This window comes from Vipera berus (genome assembly GCF_964194415.1).
Source record: "Vipera berus genome assembly, chromosome: W".
NCBI classification, from domain to species: Eukaryota; Metazoa; Chordata; class Lepidosauria; order Squamata; family Viperidae; genus Vipera; species Vipera berus.
This window is the reverse complement of record NC_138210.1, coordinates 64,827,384-64,851,566: the sequence shown is the minus strand read 5'-3', so window position 1 is coordinate 64,851,566 and position 24,183 is coordinate 64,827,384. Positions and strand designations below refer to the sequence as shown.

The window sequence follows — 24,183 nt, the reverse complement described above, 5'->3', positions numbered from 1 at the left end:
CGGATTTTCAGTTGCTTGTTTTGTGTTTTTTTTTCCTCCCAAGATCCGATGCATGCTGAATATTTGGGGTGTGATCCTTTATCTCCGTTTGCCCTGGATAACAGCCCAGGCTGGCATAGGTAAGAAACTTTGTAGAAGTAAAGAGGAACTATTTCTGATTCCACCTTCTCCCTACTGAAAAACAGGTTCCCAAAGGGCTGATAAGAATGTGTGTTGTCGCCAGATTGTGTGTGTGTGTGGGGGGGGGGTGGTTTATTATTTTTATTATTATTATTTTTATTTCTTTTATATTGTGCTTTTATGTCCTGTAAGCCACCTTCAGTCGCCACGTGCAGGTAGGTGGCAGTGTAAATTTTCTAAATAAATATATAGTCAGTCTTGATGGGATCTTCCTTTAGGTTTGTAACTACTTTTATAAGATGTACAGGTGCTCCTTGACTTAAACCATTTGTTTAGTGACCGTTCGAAATTACAGTGGCACGGAAAAAAGTAACAGGATGGTTTTTCACACTTAGGATCTTTGCAGCATCCCCTGTGCTCATGTGATCAAAATTCAGGCACTTTAATAATAAAACCTTTATTGTCAAAGTACAACATGTGTACATTGAGATTAGCTGAGCCTCCCCCCCCCGTGCTCTCTCCCCCCAACACACAGTGACAACAAACCCTCCATCCCACCACACTATGTGAACCAACTACACCACACACCGGCCTCCCAAGTCAATTCTGCATAAGATTATGTCCCATTTAAAAGCCTAACAGCCCACGGATAAAAGCTATTTTTCAGCCTGTTGGTACGGCTGGCTATATTCCTATATCTCCTACCGGATGGTAGGAGAGTAAAGAGATACCGTCCAGGGTGTGAGTCATCCCTGAGAATCTTCCTCACTCTTCCAAGGCAACGAGCCCTGGCGATGTCATCCAGTGGTGTCAGGGAACAGCCCACAATGTCTTGTGCTGTGCTCACTACCCTCTGTAATACTTTCCTGTCCACGGCTGTCAGACCAGCATACCAAACCACAATACCATACGAGAGGACGCTCTCTATGGTAGACCGGTAAAAGAGGGTCATTAGCCGTTGTTCTACCCTGTTCTTCCGCAAGACCCTAAAAAAGTGAAGCCTCTGTTGGGCCTTTCTAGCCACCTGGGTTGTGTTAACTTTCCAGGTCAGATCTTCACAGAGGTAGACTCCCAGAAATTTAAAGGAGGAAACTCTCTCTACACAGTTCTCTCCGATGTGAAGTGGGGCAGGTTCCTCCTTTTTTCTCCGGAAGTCTAACACCATCTCTTTCGTCTTGCCGATGTTTAGGTGCAAGTTGTTGTTACTACACCATATGGATAGTTTTTGTACCTCCGCCCTATATGCTGTCTATATGTTGGCAACTGGCATGTATTTATGACAGTTGCAGGGTCCTGGGTCATGTGACCTAAGAAGCCAAGTCAACGGAGAAGCCGGATTCACTTAGTAATCATGTTACTAACTTAACAGCTGCAGTGGTTCACTTAACAACTGTGGCAAAAAGGTCGGAAAATGAGGCAAAACTAACTTAACAACTGAAGTTTTGGCCTCAGTTGTGGTTGTTAAGTCAAGGATTACCTGTACATGCAAGGAGGGGGGAAAACATACATTTTAATGTTGCATGATGTTTTTGTACATTCAAATGCATTTTGTTCACAGAAAATAACCATACATCTTTTAACAGAAAGACAAACTGTTTAACGTAATTTTTAAAAAAACCTAATCAAGCTGCATTCAAATTGGGAGAAAGCAAGGCAGAAATAATATAACCTAAGTAGATAGTCCTAGCTGAGTAATTACAGTTTAATAATTACAAGACTGGACAGAGAGTTCCTGAGACTTACTCTGGTACAGATAGTCCTTGCTTAACAACCACAATTGGAGCAATTTTACTGCTGACTTTTCCACTGACGCTGCACGCCAGCTTTGTGAAATTCACAAATGGCAATCACATAACCGTGGGAATGTTGCACCGGCACAAATGTGAGGACTAGTTGTAACGTTACTTTTTCAGCAGTGTCATAGTTTTGAATGATTGCTAAACAGGGCAGTTGTTAAGTTAGGACTACCTCTTATTAAAAAGGACATAATGCTGATGTTGGTCACCTCCTTGTTAAATACATCCATTAGATCATGGAGGTTAGACAGCCCTGCTTCCAGAGTGCCAAACTCAATGTTCCTTGTTTCTTCAGGGTTAACCTGGTTGATCATCCTCATGTCCTCTGTGGTGACCAGTATTACTGGTCTCTCCATCTCTGCAATTTCCACTAACGGCAAGGTTAAAGCAGGTAAGCTATCTTCCTCTTGTCCTGGTGCAGCCATTGGCCTAGCACAGGGGTAGGCAACCTTGGCTCTTTTATGACTCGTGGACTTCAACTCCCAGAATTCCTGAGCCAGCATGGCTCAGCTTGAAAACCTCTCCCTTTCCCCTCAGCATGGCTGGCTCAGGAATTCTGGGAGTTGAAGTCCATGAGTCATGAAAGAGCTAAGGTTGCCTACCCCTGGACTAGCATACTCCGTCTGTCTGCCTGCCTGTCTTTTTGCTGCCCTCTAATGGTCATTCAGATTTCTGCAGTTCAGGAAAAGCTGTCCTACAAGCAATATATCAAGTAATCACAGTTCTAGTTCAAGAGGCATAAAAAGAGACAGAGTCAAAGTGCAGACCTGATCAGAGTCCAAGAAGCCAATTCAAGGGGCCTGAACAGGGTTCAGGGGAGCTAGTTAAAAAAAAGATCATACAGACAGTGTTTTTAACGTAGGGTTAGCCTCTAAGGAAAGCTTACTATAAGATACTTAAACTCTCCATCTTCAGCACAGCTGGTGCATGTCTAATGGCAGGAGTGGACAATTATGGCATCTTTAGGACCTGTGGACTTCAACTCCTAGAATTCCTAAGTCAGCCACAGGTCCTAAAATTGCCATAGTTGTCCACCCCATGTCCGACACTATGCAGAGCACATTGTGGGAGCAATTGACTAGACCAGAGGTCTTCAAACTGTGCAACTTTAAGACTTGTGGACTTCAGCTCCCTGAATTCCCCAGCCAGCTGGCTGAGGAATTCTGGGAGTTGAAGTCTACAAGTCTTAAAGTTGCCAAGTTTGGGGAGCCCTGGACTAGACTTCCTTCCCCAATCCTTGCACCTCTCAATCCTATTTGACCTGCTCTACTTGGGGAGAAAGGGACGCGGTGGCTCAGTGTGTTAGGACGCTGAGCTTGTCGATCAGAAGGTCGGCAGTTTGGCGGGTCGAATCCCAAGTGCCGCATAACAGAGTGAGTGCCTGTTACTCGTCCCAGCTTCTGCCAACCTAGCAGTTCGAAAGCACGTAAAAATGCAAGTAGAAAAATAGGGACCACTACGGTGGGAAGGTAACAGCGTTCCGTGTGCCTTTGGTGTCTAGTCATGCCGGCCACATGACCATGGAGACGTCCTCGGACAAGCGCTGGCTCTTCGGCTTTGAAACGGAGATGAGCACCAGCCCCTAGAGTCAGAAACGACTAGCATGCGTGTGCAGGGGAACCTTTACCTTTACTTGGGGAGAGTCACTGCTCTCAAGGAGGGCATTCCAAGGAATCCAGATCAAGTTAGGCTGTGGGGTCCAACCGATGTTTTCTACTGACTGCCCTGGGTCTTAAATCCATGCTTCCAAGTCTTCCCTCGACTCTTCTTCGCCATTCCAGTATGAGTCTTCTTCCCTAAGAGTGATGGCTGTTTCTGCTCGTCGCTCCCTGGATGACTTATAAAAGTTGTTGGTGCGGGGAAAAGGAGGAGGGAGTGGTAAAACAGACATCAGACAAAGAAACTATCGAGGTTGCGAGGGAAGGATGGATGGGTGGTCTTTCTTTGCATTTGGAAGGAAGATGGCTGAACATGGTTGTGGGAAGAAGATCTGAAGAGCCTGGGAGCTACAACAGGAAGGGACCATGGGTCAGCACCATGGGCACTTCTTCATGCACTAAGAGCAGGACAACAAATAATGGATGGAAGCGTATCAAGGAGAGATCAAACCTAGAACTAAGGAGAAATTTCCTGACACTGAGAGCAATTAATCAGGGAGATGGCTAGCCTTCAGAAGTTGTCGGTGCTCCATCACTGGAGGTTTTTAAGATGACTTTGGACAGCCATTTGTTCAGAATTGAAATAGGGTCTCCTGCTTGGACTAGAAAGACCTCCAAGATCGCTTCCAACTCTGTTATTCTGTCTCATTACTAAATTTGAATTTACCGATTGAAGTATAGCTATTTCGAGCTATTTAGCTCTCATCGGCTAGCCGTACCCTTCTGAGATTCGAACCTGGGCCACTTGCATGTTAGGGCAGAAGTATTCACCTCTAGGCCACGGGCTCTCCTCGCTTTGTTGGCTGTACCAGAGGGGAGATTAAGTGTTTTCCAGTGAGACCGGTCTATCAGGGCTATACTAGTCTCCCTTTAATTCTTTGTCGGTATTTTTTTTTAAATTTTAATCCCATTTATATCCCGCCCTTCTCTGAAGACTCAGGGCGGCTTACAATTTAAAGCACAAACCAATGTGCTTAGCAATAGCCTTCATTCTATGTATATGCCTGCTTATTAGGGCTTTTGGCCCCCCCGAAGTGGCATTATTACAAAGTCAGCTTAATTGCCCCCAACAATCTGGGTCCTCATTTTACCTACCTCGGAAGGATGGAAGGCTGAGTCAACCTTGAGCCTGGTGGGACTCGAACCTGCACTAATTGCAGGCAGCTGGTGTTACTTAAGGAGGCATTAGCCCGCTGCTCCACCAAGGCTCAATTCAAATTTAACACACAAATAGTCTGCCACAGAAGTGACTGCCTGTGAAGGCTTCTAGATTGGGCTGAAAGGCGAACGTGGAAGCAGTATGCTCTATCCCATATTTGGGGTAGACCAGGTTGCCCTGATAGACCGGTCTCATGTCTTGTTACTGTTTAGGGCCCAATTCTAGTCCCCCCCCGCCTCCTCATTTTCTTCCTTGCTACTTTTTTCTCAACCTCATAGCACTGATTTGATTCATTTTTCCTGGGCAGCATCAGTGATGAGGTATCTTTAGTCTTTTTCAGGTCCAGCTTGATTTGTGATGACTTCACAGGCATGTAGACATAGGGAGGGGTTGGGCACTGTCTTCCTCTGGCATGTTTTTTTCCCCAAACCTCCTTGTGAAACAGACTTACCAGTCTAGATTATGACCGTAGGGCAGATCGGTTTTTACCATCCATGTATTAACCATATCCGACTCTGAGTAGTTCTTCAAAATCAGCCAGAGTCTGCCAGATTTTCCTAGATAGCTGGATCTCAGTTTGGGAACACGTTCCTTTGGTTTGACCTTGATCTCTTCCCACACGCTTGTTAGACTTCCCAGTCTAGCCTTCAGACTCTGGAAGTGTTGCTTCCAAGCCCTGTTGAGTTTTAGAGCCAAGGGGCAAAGACTTAATTAAATGTGGACTCAAGAAACGAATATATTATTTAAAAATAAAGCCCAGCATAATAATATGGGGAGGTGAGGATGGAAATGCATCAGACAAAGAAACAGACAAGAATAACAGAGTTGGAAGGGATCTTGGGTGTCTTCTAACCCAACTCCCTGCTCATGTAGAAGACCCTATATGCCATTTCAGATAAATGGCTGTCCAATCTCTTCTTAAAAGCCTCCAGTGATGGAGCACCCATAACTTTTGAAGGCAAGCCATTCCACTAGTTCATTATTCTCACTGTTAGGAAGTTTCTCCTTAGTTCTAAGTTGCTTCTCTCCTTGTTTAGTATCCATCCGTTGTTTCTTCTGTTGCCTTCTGGTGCTTTGGCTGATGTAGTTTTCTCTGGGATAGTGGGATCCTGCCTCCTCCCTCTCTCCCAGTTCAGGTCTGAAGCAGAGGTGAAAGTCCACTGTGTGTTGTAGCCTCAGTTCAGTTTGCCTTCTGCAGCTCACACATTCTAAAGATGTCAAGAGTCACAGTCATGCAGACCTCCGTTAAGACTTTCACTTCACTCATGAATTCACTAGGCAGCCTTTGGCAAACTGCTTCGCCAAAGTCTCTTTGCTATCATCTCAAGCTCAAGGCATCACGATAGAATAGAATAAAGCTGGAAGGGACCTTGGAGGTCTTCTAGTTCCAGCCCTCTGCTCAAGCAGGAGAACCTATATCATTTCAGACAAGTGACTGTCTAGTCTCTTGAAACCTCCAGTGATGGAGCACCCATGATTTCTGAAGGCAAGCTGTTCCACTGGTTAACTGTCCTCACTGTTAGGAAGTCTCTCCTTAATTCCAGGATGCTTTTCTCTTTGGTCAGTTACCAACCATCGTTTCTTCTCCTGCCATCTGGTGCTTTAGAAAATAGTTTGACACCCTCTTCTTTGTGGCAACCCCTCAAATACTGACTGGCTTTATAGAAGCGTTGTAAGGATTGCTAAGATTGCACACACTGAGCCTCTAGCAACTGTCCACAATAAATAATAGAGTAACAAAATTAGAAGGGATCTTAGAGGTCTTGTAGTCCAACCCTCTGCTCAAACGGGAGATCCTACCGTATACCCTTTCAGATAGATTGGATTGTGAGATTGGATCTCTCCTTGATTAGTTTCCATCCATTGCTTCTTGTCTTGTCTTCAGGTGCTTTGGAGGATAGGTTAACCGCCCTCTTCCTTGTGACGACAGCCTCTGAAATATTGGAAAACTGCTATAATGTCAGCCCGAGTCCTTCTTTCCATTAGAGTAGACGTACCCAATTCCTGCAACCGTTCTTCGTTTTAGCCTTGCTAATGTTCAACAATAAATGTTACTTGCGTTAAAGTTTTTTTTTTACATGCTGCTTCTCCAGTATGCAAAACCTTCTACTTCTGATTTTAAATTACTTTAAAATAAGTGACTTTCTCCACCGGTAGGGCTGGTCTAGTGACAGAGAAAATAAAACTGACTTAATTTTGTTTATGTTGGGTGTAGGAGGAACCTACTTCCTGATCTCTCGCAGCTTGGGACCAGAACTTGGTGGATCCATTGGTCTTCTCTTCTCCTTTGCCAATGCTGTGGCTGTGGCCATGCATGTGGTGGGTTTCTCCGAAACTGTGAAGGACCTGCTAGTGGTACGTGTGGAAAAACAAACAAACTTCTCTTTTTCCTCTGTTCCTATAGCTCAGGGTTTCCCAACTTTACCGTCTTCATGGTGTGTGGACTTCAGCTCCCAGAATTCCTCAGCTAGCCCGGGAAGCGTGCTGTAGTGATGGATACATGCTGGCTAAGGAGTTCTGGAAGCTGAAGTTCACATATCTTAAAGTTGGCAAGATTAAGAAATAGCAGCTATTTGTTGTGTGCTAAGTAGCAAGCTATCTGTGCAGATTATGGGGTGATTCCTTGGAGCTCCTAATGAAGACGTTCTTACCTTCCAATTTCCAGATCTCATATTTCTACAGTATGGAAAGCAGATTTTCTTTTTCCTTGTTCCTTCCCCTTCCCCCTCCTTCCTTTCCCTTCCCTTCCCTTCCCTTCCCTTCCCTTCCCTTCCCTTCCCTTCCCTTCCCTTCCCCCAGTGCTGCTCCAACAGACAGCATTGTTAAGCTAACCAGGTCAATCTAATCCTCTGAGGATCGTAGCAGCAGTGAGCTCACATCTGGGGCGACTGCTTAGAGGAGAAAGCTGACAATGGGAAGGAAATGTTCACCGTCCTCCCTCTTTCAACAGGAGTTCGATGCTGTGATGACTGATCCAGTGAATGACATCCGCATTGTGGGCGTGATCACTGTCACCGTCCTACTTGGAATCGCTTTGGCTGGCATGGAATGGGAAGCAAAAGTAAGGCAACACAGACTTGCTGATGTCGGGATGGGTGACCGGTCGAAAGAACAGAGTAGCTCTTAGTGGTTAGAGAGGATGTTTGGGGAAAGCGTGTGAGCGGCTTTGTGAAGGTTTGCCAAATGACTATGAGCAGTGCCTTTTTTGTAAAAGAAAAAGGTGACGGAACTCACACATGTCATACAACCCGCCTTGCCTACCCTGCAAGGTTCCATCCAAAAAAGGTGCCGGAACTCCGTTCTGAGCGTTCTATGAGAAAAAAGGCCCTGACTATGAGAAGGAAAACCAGACAGACCCTTTTCTGAATATTAAACCCTGATCTACCGATGATTATCTGTAGTGTAGATAATCTGTTCATGACGTAGAATACACCTTATTACACGATCTCTATCGTAGCATTATGATGGTAGCGGCAACTGACTGAAGTTAAAAAGCTGGCGAAAGTTTTGCTGTTGAAATCTTAAAAAGGAGCCGAGCAGCATTGTCCAACGACTGTTAGGCAAAACCTTGAGGGTAGAAGGGAGGGAGAAAAAAAAGATTAATTGACTTATGCAAAGGTGAGTGAATTTTGGGTTGTCAGATCTCCACAGATGTAAACAAACTGTTTAGGAAGGGGAGTAGAACTTTAGGATAAATCTTAGTTCTAGATACTGCAAAGTTACACTGTCCACTCAGGGAACCTTGTAGCTTTCAATTGCACAAAAATATATAGGTAGTCCTCGACTTACAACAGTTCATTTAGTGACTGTTCAAAGTTACAACGGTACTGAAAAAAGTGACTTATGACAGTTTTTCACACTTATGACCATTGCAGCATCCCCACGGTCACGTGATCAAAATTCAGATGCAGAGCAGCTGGTTCATATTTATGATAGTGACAGTGTCTGGGAGTCACGTGATCTGCTTTTGTGACTTTCTGACAAGCAAAGACAATAGGGGAGCCAGATTCACTTCACAGCCGGGTTGCTAACTTTAACAACTGCAGCGATTCACTTAACAACTGTGGCAAGAAAGGTCGTAAAATGGGGCTAAACTCACTTCACAAATGTCTCAATTTAGCAACATAAATTTTGGGCTCAATTGTGATTGTAAGTCGAGGATTACCTGTATCTAACCAGTAAATGAAGATAATTAAACACAGGTAAAATCCATATACATTGAATAAGTCTCCCGTGAAAAAGATGTTGAGAGTCTGGAAAGAGTGCAGAGAAGAGCAACAAAGATGATCAGGGGACTGGAGGGTAAAACATATAAGGAACGGTTGCTAGAATTGGGTATGTCTAGTCTAATGAAGAGAAGGACGAGGGGGGACATGATAGCAGTTGTTCCAATATCTCAGGGGCTGCCACAAAGAAGAGGGAGTCAAGCTATTCTCCAAAGCGCCCAAAGGCAGGACAAGAAACAACGGATGGAAAGTAACCAAGGAGAGAAGCAACCTAGAACTAAGGAAAAACTTCCTGACAGTTAGAACAATTAATCAGTGGAACAACCTGCTTCCAGAAACTGTGAATGCTCCAACACTGGAAGGTTTTAAGAAGAGACTGGACAACCATTTGTCTGAAATGATATAGAGTGTCCTGCCTGAGCAGGGGGTTGTACTAGAAAACCTTTAAGGTCCCTTCCAACTCTGTTGCTGTTGTTGTTGTTATTTCCAGGATCAGAAACTGGTCCAGCTGGGAATGAAGCCTCTATATCTTCTCTTGTTGCTTCTCTTTCCAGGCTCAGGTTGTCTTCTTCTTTGTCATCATGATATCCTTCATCAACTATTTCGTCGGGACCTTAATCCCTGCTTCACCAGAGAGAATGTCCAAGGGCTACTTCAGCTATCGTAGTAAGAGACTCTGCAATAATTGGTCTTCTGGACAGAATCATAGTTGTATAATACGGCTTGCATGGCTACCCAGTTTATGCAGCAATAAAAATACTGCCCTGCTTGGAACTCTTTAAAGCAATTGTATCTTCTGAGACACAGATGCTTTAAAGAGCTGCAGCAGCCACAACATTTATACTCCTACAGATGCAACATTGATACTACTGCACACTCCCTACAGTTTTTATTTTTATTTTTTATTTATTTTAATCCCATTTATATCCCGCCCTTCTCCGAAGACTCAGGGCGGCTTGCAATCTAAGCACAAATCAATGTGCTTAGCAATAATTAGGAGCATATTTTCCTAATTGTTCTGAACTTGTTGTGCAACCCAATAACAAAGCACACCAAACCATGGCATATTCAAGAAGAACTGGATTTCAGAAGTAAATTGCCCAACAGGCCAACCAAAGGTCATAGGTTCTGTCCATGGAACTTCCTATGGACCCAGCTGAACAAATTTTCCCTAAAACAATACTGTTCATCAGTGGCCAAAGACAGATCAGTTGTCTGCCCCTTGCCTGGGGTTCACACATTGCACTAAGTAATGGGTTCCACCAGGCCATCACATAAGCCATAATTTGGTTTGTGAACACAGGCAGTATATTATGGTTAACCAGACTGAGTATGGGGATGCAGTCCATGAAAAGCAGCTTCCCATATTCATCTTCTGAGTGGCCTTTATTTGGACTCATGAGGACTAGAGCCTTTATTTTGTTTTTGACAAGGGAAAGAGCTCAGGTATCAAAGCATTTGCTGTGCCTACTGAAGGTCCAGGTTCTCATCTTCTGAGTCACCGAGTGGAACGATAAAGACAGATCTATGAGACACTTAAGGAGCTGTTGCTAATTAAAGCAAACCGCATTAAAGCCGATAAGCAAATAGCTTGATTTTATCTAAGGCAGCTCTATAGTTTGGATTCTTGAAAAGCCAAACACCTTTAAAAAAAAAGGTTCAGCGGCTTTTGGGGTGCTCCCTTGATTTTTTTTTTTTTAAAAATTCCTTTCCTTCTTCAAGGTGACATCTTCTTGGAAAACATCAAACCTCAATGGCGAGGTGAATCGGGCAGCTTTTTTGGCATGTTCTCCATCTTCTTCCCTTCAGCCACTGGGATCCTAGCCGGGGCCAATATTTCAGGAGACTTGAAGGTAAGCTGTTGGCTTCAGGTTGCATCAATGCATGATGGAGCTCAGTTGGACTTCGTCCCTTGCTCGTCTGTCTCCCTTAAAGATTCACATTCCCTTTTCAGTAAAATATATGCAGGGCATTTTTCAGAGAAAAGGATTTAAAAGTAGAGGGGGAAAAAATGGTAGCAGATTCACTGAAAGCAAGAGTTTGGAGAAAACGTAGCAAAAGGATGACATTTTGGTTTCAACAGCCAAGGAAATTCTACTTGCATTTCCAGAAAAAGAGAAGACTGAAAGTATTTTGGGGGCTAAAGGTTGTTTTTTTAATATACTATTATTGAGCTAGCTTGGTTTGAGATGTAGGATGTGGGGAGCTCCTCCCCAAGATGGCTGCTGCTGAGTAGGCAGGATTTCTTCTCCTGCCCACGATGTTCTGCCTTTGCTGCCAGAGCTGGTTCTTTGGCAGTCCCGCCGCTGGATTTGAATGGGCACTTAGGAATGACCCAAGATGACCTTTGGATGCTTGTGGACCCATCCAGGAGGGGGAAATCTTGAAGATTACTGCTCCCTATGGGAGCAGCTGGAAAGTCAATAGTCTACATCTCTTCCTACCAGCAGAACTGTTTCCGTAAGCAAGCCTGAGATGTAGGATGGGAAGCTGGGAGACTACTTCTAGACCTGCCTTAGGGACAAAGCCAGATGGGGAACTTTGAACTTTGAACCAGTCTCTCTCTTTCAGCCCTAGGAAGAAGGTGAACCACTTTCCAAAAAAACAACAACAACCCTGTTGCATGGACTTGTCAATGTATCACCAAAAGTCAAGACTGACTCAAAGGCAAACATTTGCATTTCACCTTTAGTTCAGGATGAGAAATGAGAGTTTACAGCAATATAATTTCAACCAAAGCTTATGACTTATGAGGGAAACAAATAGGATATCCTTTGTACTTGTATGCGTCCCTTTCTCAGGTTCCTCTGCAATGAGTTAACACACACACACACTCACTTCCCTAAAGTGGCCTTTGGCATCCTGGTGCCTTTCAAATTGATTTATGGGAACCACAGACCTAGCCTACCTATGTGATATCAATTAAGGAAGGGTGATCTCATAGTTGGATAAAAGAGTGAGTAATTTTCCATTCAGATTGCTCTTTAGACATGTGTGAGCAAGATCTGGCCAAGCCACATTCCACAGAAGACAGAAGAATCCCACTAAATCTCCTCACAATCAGAGGGTACAGGCTTAAAAGATTACCCCTTTTCTTCAGAAGCATCATTTAGACCAGTGTTTTTCAGACTCGGTAACCTTAAAAATGTGTGGACTTCACCTCCCAGAATTCCATAGCCAGCATGAGAGGTGAAGTCCACACATCTTAAAAGTTGCCATGTATGAAAAACACCAGATTTAGACCAATTCCCAAACCACCATCTGTTAGAAGCTCAGAAAAGAAGATCAAGACCAAGATCCTTGGCTCAAGATCTTCCTCGGTCAAGGACCAACATCAGGACCAAGAATCTTGCCTCAAGATATGCTCAGAGAAGAAGACCAAGGACAAGTGGCCCTCCTTTGGGAAAGAACTGCCAAACTGGGGGGACAACACAGAGAAGGCCCTTTTCTTTATTGCTTACCTGGATCACATCAGATGAGGGAGCACGCAAGGAAAAAAAAATTGGAAGATACTTCACTATTCTACCAGGTGCAGCTGGCTTGTGCAGCTGTAATCCAACTTTTCAGGAAGCGCCCTGGTTTAGCAATAAGATCAATCCATAAAATAAGATTTGGAATGGAACTAAGTCAAAGAATTATCTTACAGAAGAGAATATCTGTAGCTCAGGGTTGAACTGCGGAGTCCTTGGTGTTGTTCTCTGAGCTTGGTTGTTGGCTTGCAAATATTTCATTACCCAACTAGGTAACATAAGCAATGATGTACGATCAGCACAGATGATATTACCTAGTTGGGCAATGAAATGTCTGCAAGCCAATAACCAAATTCAGAAAGCATCAAGAACTTCAAACTATATCTTCCACCCAGAGTAACCTATTTATGGGTTATTTCTGCTATGATTCATAGAATGGGAATAGAATAGTTAGTTGAACTATTTGCTCCTTGCAAAATAATTGCTGTTGCCTGTGAAATTACTTTACCTGGATCAGATAAGCATAGAATGGGCACACCTGGGTGCTAGAGCTTTCAGCCTCATAGTAAATGGGTGAGAGGGCCTTACAGACTGGGAAAGAGGAACAAGCAAGTTGAGACACCATATCTAGCTAAGTAATGTCCATAGTAACCGTGCTGATCTCTAATTATGCAACAGACCACGTAGGGCACCACTGAATTTAATGTACACATCACAGTAAGCAAGAGAGCTGTGCCAATGAATTTCAGCACATATGGCTGGTTGCAGTAATATTGCAACAACTGTTGCAAGCAACAATTCCTTTGTAGGTTGGGGCAATGCTATGCATATCTTCTGGTCACTGGCACTTGCCCCAAAGTATATTCAGTGCTGGTGAAACATCCTATCTCCCTTGGATATAGCAGAGGCAGTTCTAGCAATAGAAGAACTACATTGTCCCTGGTCCCACTTGAGCTGAAGGTTGAGTCCTCTGAGTTGGAGCAGCAGATGGTGCCCATAAGGAGAGCAGCTAATTGGCTTCTTGATCATTCATTATGGCTTCTCCTCCCTCAAGTGCTATTAGGTGGGGCCGCTGTAGGAGGAAAAAAAACAAACAAATATGGGACTAGAAAGTTTCAAATAGCATATGAATAATTTTTAATAATTATAGTAGTGTTATTATAATTATTTTAGTTTTGTTATAAGGGAGTTAAAGGGTGGAAGGTTTGTTAATGTTGTATTAGATATTTAGCATATGTTTGCTTAAGATTGCTATATGTAATACCCTGTATTCTGCTTTGGGAAGTTGGGGGGGGGGGAAGGGGGGAGGGTTGGTGGGGAGGGGGGGGGTCATTAAAACTTTGTAAAACTTTTCAATTAAAAAAAACTGTTCTTCATCGCAGCTGAACTGAGAGAGATCTGGTGGTTTCATGCAGCTGCCAAGCAGATGGGGCTAGAAAGAGAGAGCAGGGATGGAAGCCTTGCTTCTCCTCAGAGACAGTTAGGTGGAGGCAGTTCTAGGAAGTGAAGAACCATATTGTTCAATGACCTTGGCTGAATGCATGTAGGAGGACCCTTGCTTTCTCCTGTGTCTTCTCTCCTAAAATGGGAGGCACCAAACTTCTTGACCATTTTTGCTCACCACGGTCTTTCTTTTGCAGGACCCAGCAGTGGCCATCCCCCAAGGAACGTTAATGGCCATCTTCCTGACCACCATCAGTTATTTGGTCATTTCCGCCACCATAGGTAACTAAGATTCCATTATGGTACCAGAGGCTCCCAACGTCTATGCCAGGCTCCCAGTCCTATGAGACCTTTTTTTTTTCCCATGTTCTACAGGAGCTTGCGTCATCCGTGATGCCTCTGGAAGTCTAAACGACACTTTGGTTTCCAACTACACTGGTGGAGACTGTGTTGGCCTGGGCTGTGGGTACGGCTGGAACTTCACTGAATGTAGTGCGACACGGACCTGCCCATATGGGCTTGCCAATGATTACCAGGTAGGGTTCCTGGAGGCACACACACACACACACACACACACCCTTGCTCTTTGGGAATAAAACAGAGATTTTGGCTTTGTGACTTGGAGCTTTAAAATGACCCCCCACCCCTCTTTTCCAGACAATGAGTATGGCGTCAGCATTCAGCCCTCTGATCACAGCAGGAATCTTCGCTGCTACTCTCTCCTCTGCTTTGGCTTGCCTTGTGTCTGCCCCCAAGGTCTTCCAGGTAAATTGGGGGAAAATTACAGGCAGAGGGCCAGAAACAGCATCAATTAATCAATGGGATAAGTAGCACAGTGGGTCACATGGTTAGGACACTGGGTTGGAGGTCAGCAAGTCCGCATTCAGGACCTGAGTGCTGCCACGGGGTGGGGTGAGCTTTCATCCTTGCACTGGTTCCTGCCAGGGACATGAAAGGAGTCCCCAACTGGGGTTCCCCAGGGCGATGGCGATGTCACCAGCTAATCCTTTCAACCCGGAAACCCCTTAGCGCTTGTGACATGTGCGATGTGATCAATGGAGTACCATGCCCCCAGAGCTATGGGTGCTCGTTACTGGAGGTTTTCAGAAATAGACTGGGCAACCATTTGACTGGGATGGTATAAGGCTCCTACCTTGAGCAGGGATTTGTACTAGAAGACCTCCAAGATCCCTTCCAGCCCAACGGTTCTATGAAATATGGATACCAAGTTGGGGAGTTTCCCCAAGAATATCCTTCAAATTGATGTTGGCTGTGAATTCTGGTTGTTCCAACACATCTGGAGAAGCTTAGGGTTGCAGAAAGCTTAGGGTTGCAGCAAACTCCATAAATTCCTGAGTTTGGTTTTCTCTCTCCCCAAATTTAGAACCAGGTCAATTTCATTGGTTAGCGTTTAACTTTAGGAAGGAACAAGTTCTTGCTCACCTGGTCAGGCTGAACTTTGACAAGTGAGGGGATTTCTTTCTGAATGTGCTGAGTTTGAAAATTGTTTTTACAGTTTTAAAGCTGGCAGGTGAGGGAGAGTAAGAGACTGTTTAGAATGGAAAAGCTGCAACAGCTGTGTAAGTTGCTTTTGTTCTCTTCCACTTTGGGGCTCTTTATCAGAGAACAGTAGACAGAGATGTCCCTAAGGTGCTTTTCACAACTGGACTTTGCTTTTACTTTTCCCCCTTGAAAACATTTCGCTTCTCACCCAAGAAGCTTCTTCAGTTCTGACCAAATGGTGGGGAATAGAAGGATTTGTATTCTTTGCAAGCCATCTTTTCCCCACCCTTTAGCCAGAACTGAAGAAGCTTCTTGGATGAGAAGTGAAACATTTTCAAGGGCTTTTGAAAAGTATCTTTGGGACAACTATGACCTGATTGAGAATTTCCATGGACGCTGATGTTATCACAGGTAAATTCTTGGGAACTGTGAATTGGGTCCCATGTTCATATGAACTGAGATGGGACCAATGCCAAATTAAATATTACTTGCTCCAACCTGCCCAGCATCTGGCTGTAGCAAGAAGCCTTTAAACGTCCCTCTGACCAGTAGCTTTGATTGTCCCCAATGGGTTTTGAGACTCCTGCTTCCAGCTTATGTCCCTCTTCCTTCCAGTGCCTCTGTCAAGACAACCTCTATCCTCTGATCGGCTTTTTCGCCAAGGGTTATGGAAAGAATAAGGAGCCACTGAGGGCTTATGCTCTGACCTTTATCCTGGCCATTGCCTTCATCCTCATTGGTAAGTGAGGCTGCTTATAAATGGATCATCTGAATTTCTCTATCCCCCAAATGTGAATGAAAGGCCAAGGAATTGAAGTCAAGGGTGAAGTGAGATAAATAGGTTGGAGATGCTTTGAGGCAGAAGATGAATTTGACCATGGATTGAGGAGCCAGTTGTAATGAACAAATAGCAATAACGCTTAGACTTATATACCGCTTCACAGGGCTTTACAGCCTTCTCTAGGCGGTTTACAGAGTCGGCCTATTGCCCCCCCAACAATCTGGGTCCTCATTTTACCGACCTTGGAAGGATGGAAGGCTGAGTCAACCTTGAGCCTGTCAGAATCAAACTCCTGGCAGTGGGCAGAGTTAGCCTGCAATACTGCAGTCTAAACGCTGCGCCACTACAGCATGAATGAATGAATGAATGAATGAATGAATGAATGAATAGCAATAGCACTTAAGACTTATATACCACTTCATAGTATATAAGCCTTTTCTATATAATCCCTCTAAATGGTTTACAGCAGGGGTCTTCAAACTTGGCCCTTTTATGACTTGTGGACTTCAACTCCCAGAATTCCTCAGCCAGCATGCCTGGCTGAGGAATTCTGGGAGTTGAAGTCCACAAGTCATAAAAGGGCCAAGTTTGAAGACCCCTGGTTTACAGAGTCGGCCTATTGCCCCCCAACAATCTGGGTCCTCATTTTACTGACCTTGGAAGGATGGAAGGCTGAGTCAACCTTCAGCCATTCAGAATCGAACTCCTGGAGTGAGCAGTGAGTTAGCCTGCAGTACTGCATTCTAATCACTGCGCCACCACAATTCACACAACCCTTTAACTATATTAAATGGATTGGGTGCTTTCTGGATCTGGGCGTTGTAGGAACCCTTCTTTTCAACATGGTTTCCTTTAAGAGGGGATCAGCCTATTCTCCAAAGTACCTGAAGTCACAATAAGAAGCAATGGATGGAAACTAATCAAGGAGGGAACCAACTAAGGAGAAATTTCCCGACCATGAGAACAATTAATCAGTGGAATGACTTGCCTCCAGAACTTGTGGGTGCTCCATCACTGGAGATTTTTGAGAAGAGATTAGACAGCCATTTGTCTGAAATGGTATGGGATCTCCTGCTTGAGCAGGGGGTTGGACTACAAGACCTCCAAGGTCCTTTCCAACTCTTATTCTGTTAAACCACAGCTGATTTGCCTGGGGCCAGCAGATTTGGGGGACACAACAATGGGGTTTTTCTTAACTCGTTGAGGTCTAGCATGTGATGTGAATTCAGCTGAGAGGTCAGTTAAAATTGTTAGAAAGGAATCCCATTGCTGGGATGTAGGATTAGTCACAGGGAGTTCTCGGCTTATAGCCATTCCTTTAGTGACCATTCCAAGCTACAACAGCACCCTTAAAAAGCGACTTAGGACCATTTTCACACAACGGTTGCAGCATGCCCATGGTCACAGGATCAAAATTTGGCCACCTGGCCACCGGCATGTGTTTATGACAGTTGCAGTGTCCTGGGGGGGTCACGTGTTCACCACGTGTAACTTTCCCAACGGGCTTCCGACAAGCAAAGTCAGTGGGGGAAGCCAGACTCGCTTAGCGACGGCATGATTCCACTGTAGGGATTTGCTTAAGAACTGTGGCCAGAAAGATCATAAAAATGAGGCGAAACTCACTTAACTGCCTTGCTTAGCAACAGAGATTTTGGGCTCAATGGCGATCACAAGTCAAGGGCCGCCTGCGCCTGGCACGTGAGAAGCCTTGCTGAGTTCTGCAGTGGCCTTCTTAGTTTTCCTCACTGTTCTGTACCAGCCTGCTACCGGCCTTGCAGAAAAGGCAACCCCTTTACAGACGGCAAGAGGCTGGAATACGTCTGCCAAATTTATTACAAAAACAAACAAGACACGAACCAAGATACCGGAGCTTTGAAACACTATCTGAGCGGTTGCTTTCAGCAAACCAGCCCTCCCCACACAAGTCCTTTATAAAGAGTTCAGGGCGTGGCTTCTCTCTCCCTCCTTCCGAGAAGCCCCATTGCCTTCCTCTGTTTGCTCCTACTTGACTGCCTCCTGCGTCGGGCGTCCTTGAACAGGGCCAGCTGTGGGTCATCTTCATCCACGCTGTCAGGTTCACACAGCTGGGTCTCCACCAGGTGGGAGGGGCCTGGCTGGGGGCTCTGCGGAGCCTCAAAGCCATCATCAGCAAGTTCTTCAACACCCCCCTCCTCCCCCTCATCTGAGTCATCCGACCCAACTGCCGAACCCACAGGCTGACCCTGAATCACAACACTCACCTCCCTTTTCCTTTGCAGCCGAACTGAATACCATTGCCCCCATCATCTCCAACTTTTTCCTCTGCTCTTATGCCCTGATCAACTTCAGCTGCTTCCATGCCACCATTACCAACTCCCCAGGTAAGATTATTATTATTATTATTATTATTATTATTATTATTATTATTATTATTATTATTATTATTATTATTATTATTTTAATTTGTATACCGCCCTTCTCCCGAAGGACTCAGGGCGGTGAACAGGGCAATACATAAAAACAAGATACAAAAATTAAAAATTATTAAAAAGTAATTAAACAATGCCCGTAATAAATTAATACAGATTAAAAATTAAGATCCATTTATAAAATCCAACCCCGTCCCATCAGGCCAGGCCAGCTTGTTCAAAAAGATGGGTTTTAAGATGGCGCCGGAAGGAGCGGAGATCGGGCGCCATCCGGAGCTCGACCGGAAGATGGTTCCATAGATCCGGTGCACCCACAGAGAACGCCCTCCCCCTGGGGGCCACCAGTCGGCATTCTTTGACCTTTGACCTTTGATGGGCTGGGTACTTTGAGACTTTGGAAAAAGTGCAAGGAAGAGCAACTGAGATGATTAAAGGCCTTCATATGATTAAAAACATACTGTATGAAGAACGGTTGCAGGATTTGGGCATGGCCAGTCTAGAGAAAAGAAGGGCTAGTGGGGACAGTGGTAGCAGTATTCCAATATTTGAAAGGTTGCCAGAAGGAAGAGGGGGGTCAACTTATTTCCCAAAGCACCAGAAGGCAGGATAAGAAACAATGGATGGAAGCTAATCAAGGAGAGAAGCAACCTGGAATTAAGGAGAAACTTCATAACAGTAAGGACAATTAACCAGTGGAAGAGCTTGCCTTCAGAAGTTGTGGGTGCTTCATCACTGGAGGTTTTTAAGAAGAGACTGGCCAGCCACTTGTCTGAAATGCTATAGGGTCTCCTGCTTGAGCAGGGGGCTAGACTAGATGACCTCCAAGGTTCCTTCCAGCTCTATTTTGATTGATTGGGTAGGTGAACCAGGGCCGAGGAGGTAAAACCGTTTTTGTCACAGGAGTGCATGAATTCAGAAGGTAGTGTGGAAAAAACACTTAATCCTCTAATTTATGGGTTGCATTCTGGACAGTGAAAATCTCTGTCTCTCTCTGTCTGTCTGTTTCTCTCTCTCTGTCTCTCCCATTCATTGTTTCTTTATTTGATCTGCTTCTGAGATGACATACCATGACATCTGTATGCTGTATACCAGGGCTTTTCAACCAGTGGTACGGGTACCACCTGTGGTACATTGGCACCTGGCAGGTGGTACGCGACCATCCGAGAAAAGTGGTGGCAGGGGAGGAGAATGAGCTGAACCGGTGGCAGCACCGCACAAGCCTGAGCAAGAGACGGCTGGAGCTCAGGGCTGTCAGGGCTCAGCAGAAGCACCAGGATGAGAGCCAGGCTCCAGCTGGAGCTCGGTGCTGATCCTGGCGCTTCTGCTGAGCCCAGAAGAAGCGCCGATCAGCTGGAATGTTGCAGCATCTCCAGGGTCTTGTGATTTGCATTCAGATGCTTGGCAACTGATTCATATTTATGATGGTCACAGTGTCCCAGGATCATGTGAAGTGACCAAAACCTGCTGCAACCACCCAGCAGACGGGGGGAATAAAAACCAAACACCCCACCCCATCCCATCTCCGCTGCCAATCCTCAACAGAAATGCTCACAACAATGAAAACCGCGGACAGGAGGAAGAGCGCCGCCGGGCAGGCAGGCATGTGTCTTGCTTGGCTGTGGCTGGGGGGGGCACTTTTTTCAGTGCCTGTGTAACTTCGAACAGTCACTAAGCGAACTGTTGTAAGTCGAGGATTGCCTGTACTTCATCACTTTTTCCCTTTTTGGGGGGGTCATCAAGTTTTTGACACCTTGCTAGGCGACTGGTGGTACTTGGATGTTGCCATATCCTAAAAGTGGTACAATGGGTGAAAAGGTTGAATAGCCCTGCTGTATACAAGTTACTAAAACCTGAAAAAATTGCATTGTGTTACATTGCATGTTGTAATGTGCTATATATTAATAATATAATATTGTGTATTTGCACACACACACACACACACACACACACACACACACACACATATATATATATATATATATATATATATATATATATATATATATATATATTCATATATGCAGTGTATAATAGGATACGTGTTGATATATAATATACCATCAATGGTATACATAATATACTATTATAATATAATAGTAAAATTATGATTATTATGTACTTCTATTGTACATGACCATCTAGCAGCTATCTTCAGGGTGCTGACTTCTAAGTTTCCGGCCTTGCATAGCCAACATTAAAAACATTAAATCTTTTTTGCACAGATAAAGCTTTAGATCAGGCATGTCAAACTCGTGACGTTGCGCGACGTATCATGGCTTTTTTCCATTGCCGGCAATGCGGTTGGTGTGGTTTCAGCGTGACGCATCCGGCCCGCGGGCCAGCAGTTTGACATGCTTGCTTTAGATTAAAATGGTGGGAGGGCTCTGGAGAGGATAAATGACATTCCCATCTCTCTTTCGCCCTTTCTAGGCTGGAGGCCTTCCTTCCGCTACTTCAACAAATGGACCGCGCTCTTTGGATCCATCGTCTCTGTGGTCATCATGTTCCTGCTGACTTGGTGGGCAGCCCTGATTGTCGTTGGGGTCATCATTGTGAGCTTGGCATATGTCACCTACAAGAAACCAGGTGAGAACACCTTGACATTGAAGTTCCTAAGGTAGGCACCGCCACCCCACTTGATGTTCTCCAGAGTTGGGATAATTGAAATGCCCACCATCCCCAACCTGATACCAAGAGACATGCATCATTTCGAGTAGAGTCAGGGCGATTCAATGTTCATCACCTCCAGTCTAGCACAAAGAGATGTGAAATTGTTACATCTGTCTCCAGTGCCCCTTATCCCCCAAACTGGCACCAAGATGTGTGGAATGATAGCATTCCAAATATAGTCCGTTTGGAGAAGAATGAGTAGTGAATAATAGTATCTGAGTATGTGAGTACTTGTGCGTGCTGCCTAGGGACCAGGGTTGTTTGTTTGCTTTTTTGTGTCTTAAGACCACCAAATTGGGCATAGTTTAAAGGTCCCGTGGCAAAGTGATAGCAGAGGTGAAATATCCAACAGATGGGGTATCCATAAATATCCTACTTAAAAGAGTTTCTACCTCTTGTACAGATAGTCCTTGACTTACAATGTTTCACTTAGTAACCGTTTGAAGTTACAACAGCACTGAAAAAAGTGATTTTCACACTTAACAAGGCAAAATTCACTTCACAACTGTCTCACTTAACTACAGAAAGTTTGGTCTAAGTTGTGGTCATAAGCCAAAGACTACCTGTAAATGGTTTGAGAGTGATCCGGTTGAGCCCCATATTTAACAGGAAAGGATCTAAAACCATGGTGGCGAACCTATGCCACGTGTCCCACAGGTGGAATGCAGAGCCCTCTGTGTGGGGACGCACACCGTTGCCCCAGTCCTAGGCCTTCAGCTGGGTTTTATAAAATCTTTTCACTTTAGGCTTCCACCGTTGTGTGCAAAAAAAAAGGTTCAATCAATCAATTTCAACTTCTTGCGGGGAAAAAAAAAGATCTCGCAAAGTTGGAATTGACTGATTGAACTTTTTAGTCCCACCCAGTCTGCCATTACCACTGCAGCCACACCCACCCATTGGGCCACACCCACCCAATGGGCCACGCCCACCCGACACCTGACAATACATAAGTGGGTTTTGGGTTGCAGTTTGGGCACTCGGTCTCTAAAAGATTCACCATCACTGGTCTAAGAGCTTGTAGCAGGCCAAGGATCCTATTTCTGTGTCTTCCTTGAGTTTTGGGCAACCACTGGATAGAAAGTAGGGAATGACTAGGCAAAGATCTTGTTCTTCTCTTCCTAACCCACCTTCCCTCCTTGTTCCTCACAGAGGTGAACTGGGGCTCCTCCGTGCAGGCTGGGACCTACAACATGGCTCTCTCCAATGCCATGAACCTGACCAACGTGGAGGATCATGTTAAGAATTTCCGGTGAGTGGTCAAGTGAAGGAGAAATGTCCTCAGCTCTCAGGGTCCCCCCCCCATGAATGGAGTAAGGGATGGAAATATGCTTGAGATTGTGGTCTTCAGTTCCAGCTCCTTCTTGCAAATGAAAGTTGAGCATAATCCTGGTTTTCTTTTCACCATCTTTAACTGATTGACTGCAGTGGTAAGCCATTATCAGCCTTGTTTGACTCATATTGTATGAACCCAGCAGTTGCACTTTGTAACCAACAGCAGAGGTCCCCAACCTTTTGGGCACCAGGGACTGGTTGCGCGGAGATAGGTTTTCCATGGACCGGAAGGTGCGTGGTTTTGTGTGCTGTCTGCATCTTGCAGATGGGGCTTTGCTTGTTTGTGCGAACCAGTTGCTGGTGTGCTGCGGCCCGGTACTGGTCCCCGGACCGGGGGTTGGGGATCCCTGTCCAACAGTATTGCATGAATCAGAGCAGTTGTGGTTTATTCCATGCTTATGGTGAAACAGCCCATAGCGTAGGGCAATCTGTGCTGGGTTTTGCACAATAGAGTAAGTCTAAGGCAAGCCAACCAGCTGATGGCTCACTGCAATGTGTGAACTAACCATTTGGTGATCTGTGGACCTGGGTAATGTTTTCAGTGTTTGGATGGCTGCTGGGGAACATTTATCTCCAAATAGCAGTTCTGCTCTGCCACTGATGACTTCAGAATTAATATTTTCCTTCATATTTTCTCTTACTGATCTGTCAGGTGTAGCACTGGGATTGAAGGGTGCATCTCGATATTCAGTATAGGTAGTCCTCAAATTAGGACTTTGATAGAGCCCCAAATTTCTGTTGCTCAACAAGATAGTTGTTAAATGAATATTGCCCCATTTTACGCCCTTGTTGTTCGGTTAGTGCCTCAGTTGTTAAGTCAATCTGGCTTCTCCATTGACTTTGCTTGTCAGAAGGCTGCAAATGATGATCACATGACCCCGGGACACTGCAACGGTCATAAATATGAACCAAGGGTCTGAATTTTGATCATGTGACCATGGGGATGCTGCAGTGATCATAAGTGTAGAAAAAAAATAGTCACAAGTCACTTTTTTCAGTACTGTTGTAACTTAGAACGATCACTAAACAAATGGTTGTAAGTCGTAAGGGCTACCTATATACAAAACTCTACTCCTTGTAATTTCTGGGCTGTATTTTAACTCCGACAAGCCGTTCTTTCAAACTGTCGCCTCAATCTCTGTAGCTTAAATTGCGCTCTGTGCTTGTAGAACTGCAGACAAGATTCTTGCCGTTTGCCTGCCTTGTAGGCTAAAACATCTCTGAATACCCCTTTAGTTGGTGAACCTATGCAATTATATAATCTTTCTCCAGGATGTGTAATTTAAAGGTAAAGGTAAAGGTTCCCCCGCACATACGTGCTAGTCGTTTCCGACTCTAGGGGCCGGTGCTCATCTCCGTTTCAAAGCCGAAGAGCCAGCACTTGTCCGAGGACATCTCCGTGGTCATGTGGCCGGCATGACTAGACACCAAAGGTGCACGGAATGCTGTTACCTTCCCACCATAGTGGTCCCTATTTTTCTACTTGCATTTTTACGTGCTTTCGAACTGCTAGGTTGGCAGAAGCTGGGACGAGTAACAGGCGCTCACTCTGTTACGCGGCACTCGGGATTCGACCCGCCAAACTGCCGACTTTCTGATCGACAAGCTCAGCATCCT

The 24,183-nt window shown here is 44.9% G+C and overlaps 1 protein-coding gene across 1 annotated transcript in view; it reads left to right on the top strand.

Moving 5' to 3' along the window:
* LOC308676122 (solute carrier family 12 member 3-like) overlaps positions 1-24,183 on the top strand; it is a gene marked incomplete at its 5' end in the record, with an annotated part of 43,144 nt that overhangs the window by 3,296 nt on the left and 15,665 nt on the right. Inside the window, 13 exons of the mRNA XM_081341858.1 lie at positions 44-119; positions 2,212-2,307; positions 6,949-7,088; positions 7,684-7,794; positions 9,514-9,625; positions 10,682-10,812; positions 14,070-14,154; positions 14,248-14,408; positions 14,530-14,637; positions 15,991-16,114; positions 18,415-18,516; positions 20,995-21,150; positions 22,384-22,483. Coding sequence (XP_081197984.1) covers positions 44-119; positions 2,212-2,307; positions 6,949-7,088; positions 7,684-7,794; positions 9,514-9,625; positions 10,682-10,812; positions 14,070-14,154; positions 14,248-14,408; positions 14,530-14,637; positions 15,991-16,114; positions 18,415-18,516; positions 20,995-21,150; positions 22,384-22,483 — 1,502 coding nt within the window. The remainder of the gene's footprint in view (positions 1-43; positions 120-2,211; positions 2,308-6,948; positions 7,089-7,683; positions 7,795-9,513; positions 9,626-10,681; positions 10,813-14,069; positions 14,155-14,247; positions 14,409-14,529; positions 14,638-15,990; positions 16,115-18,414; positions 18,517-20,994; positions 21,151-22,383; positions 22,484-24,183) is intronic.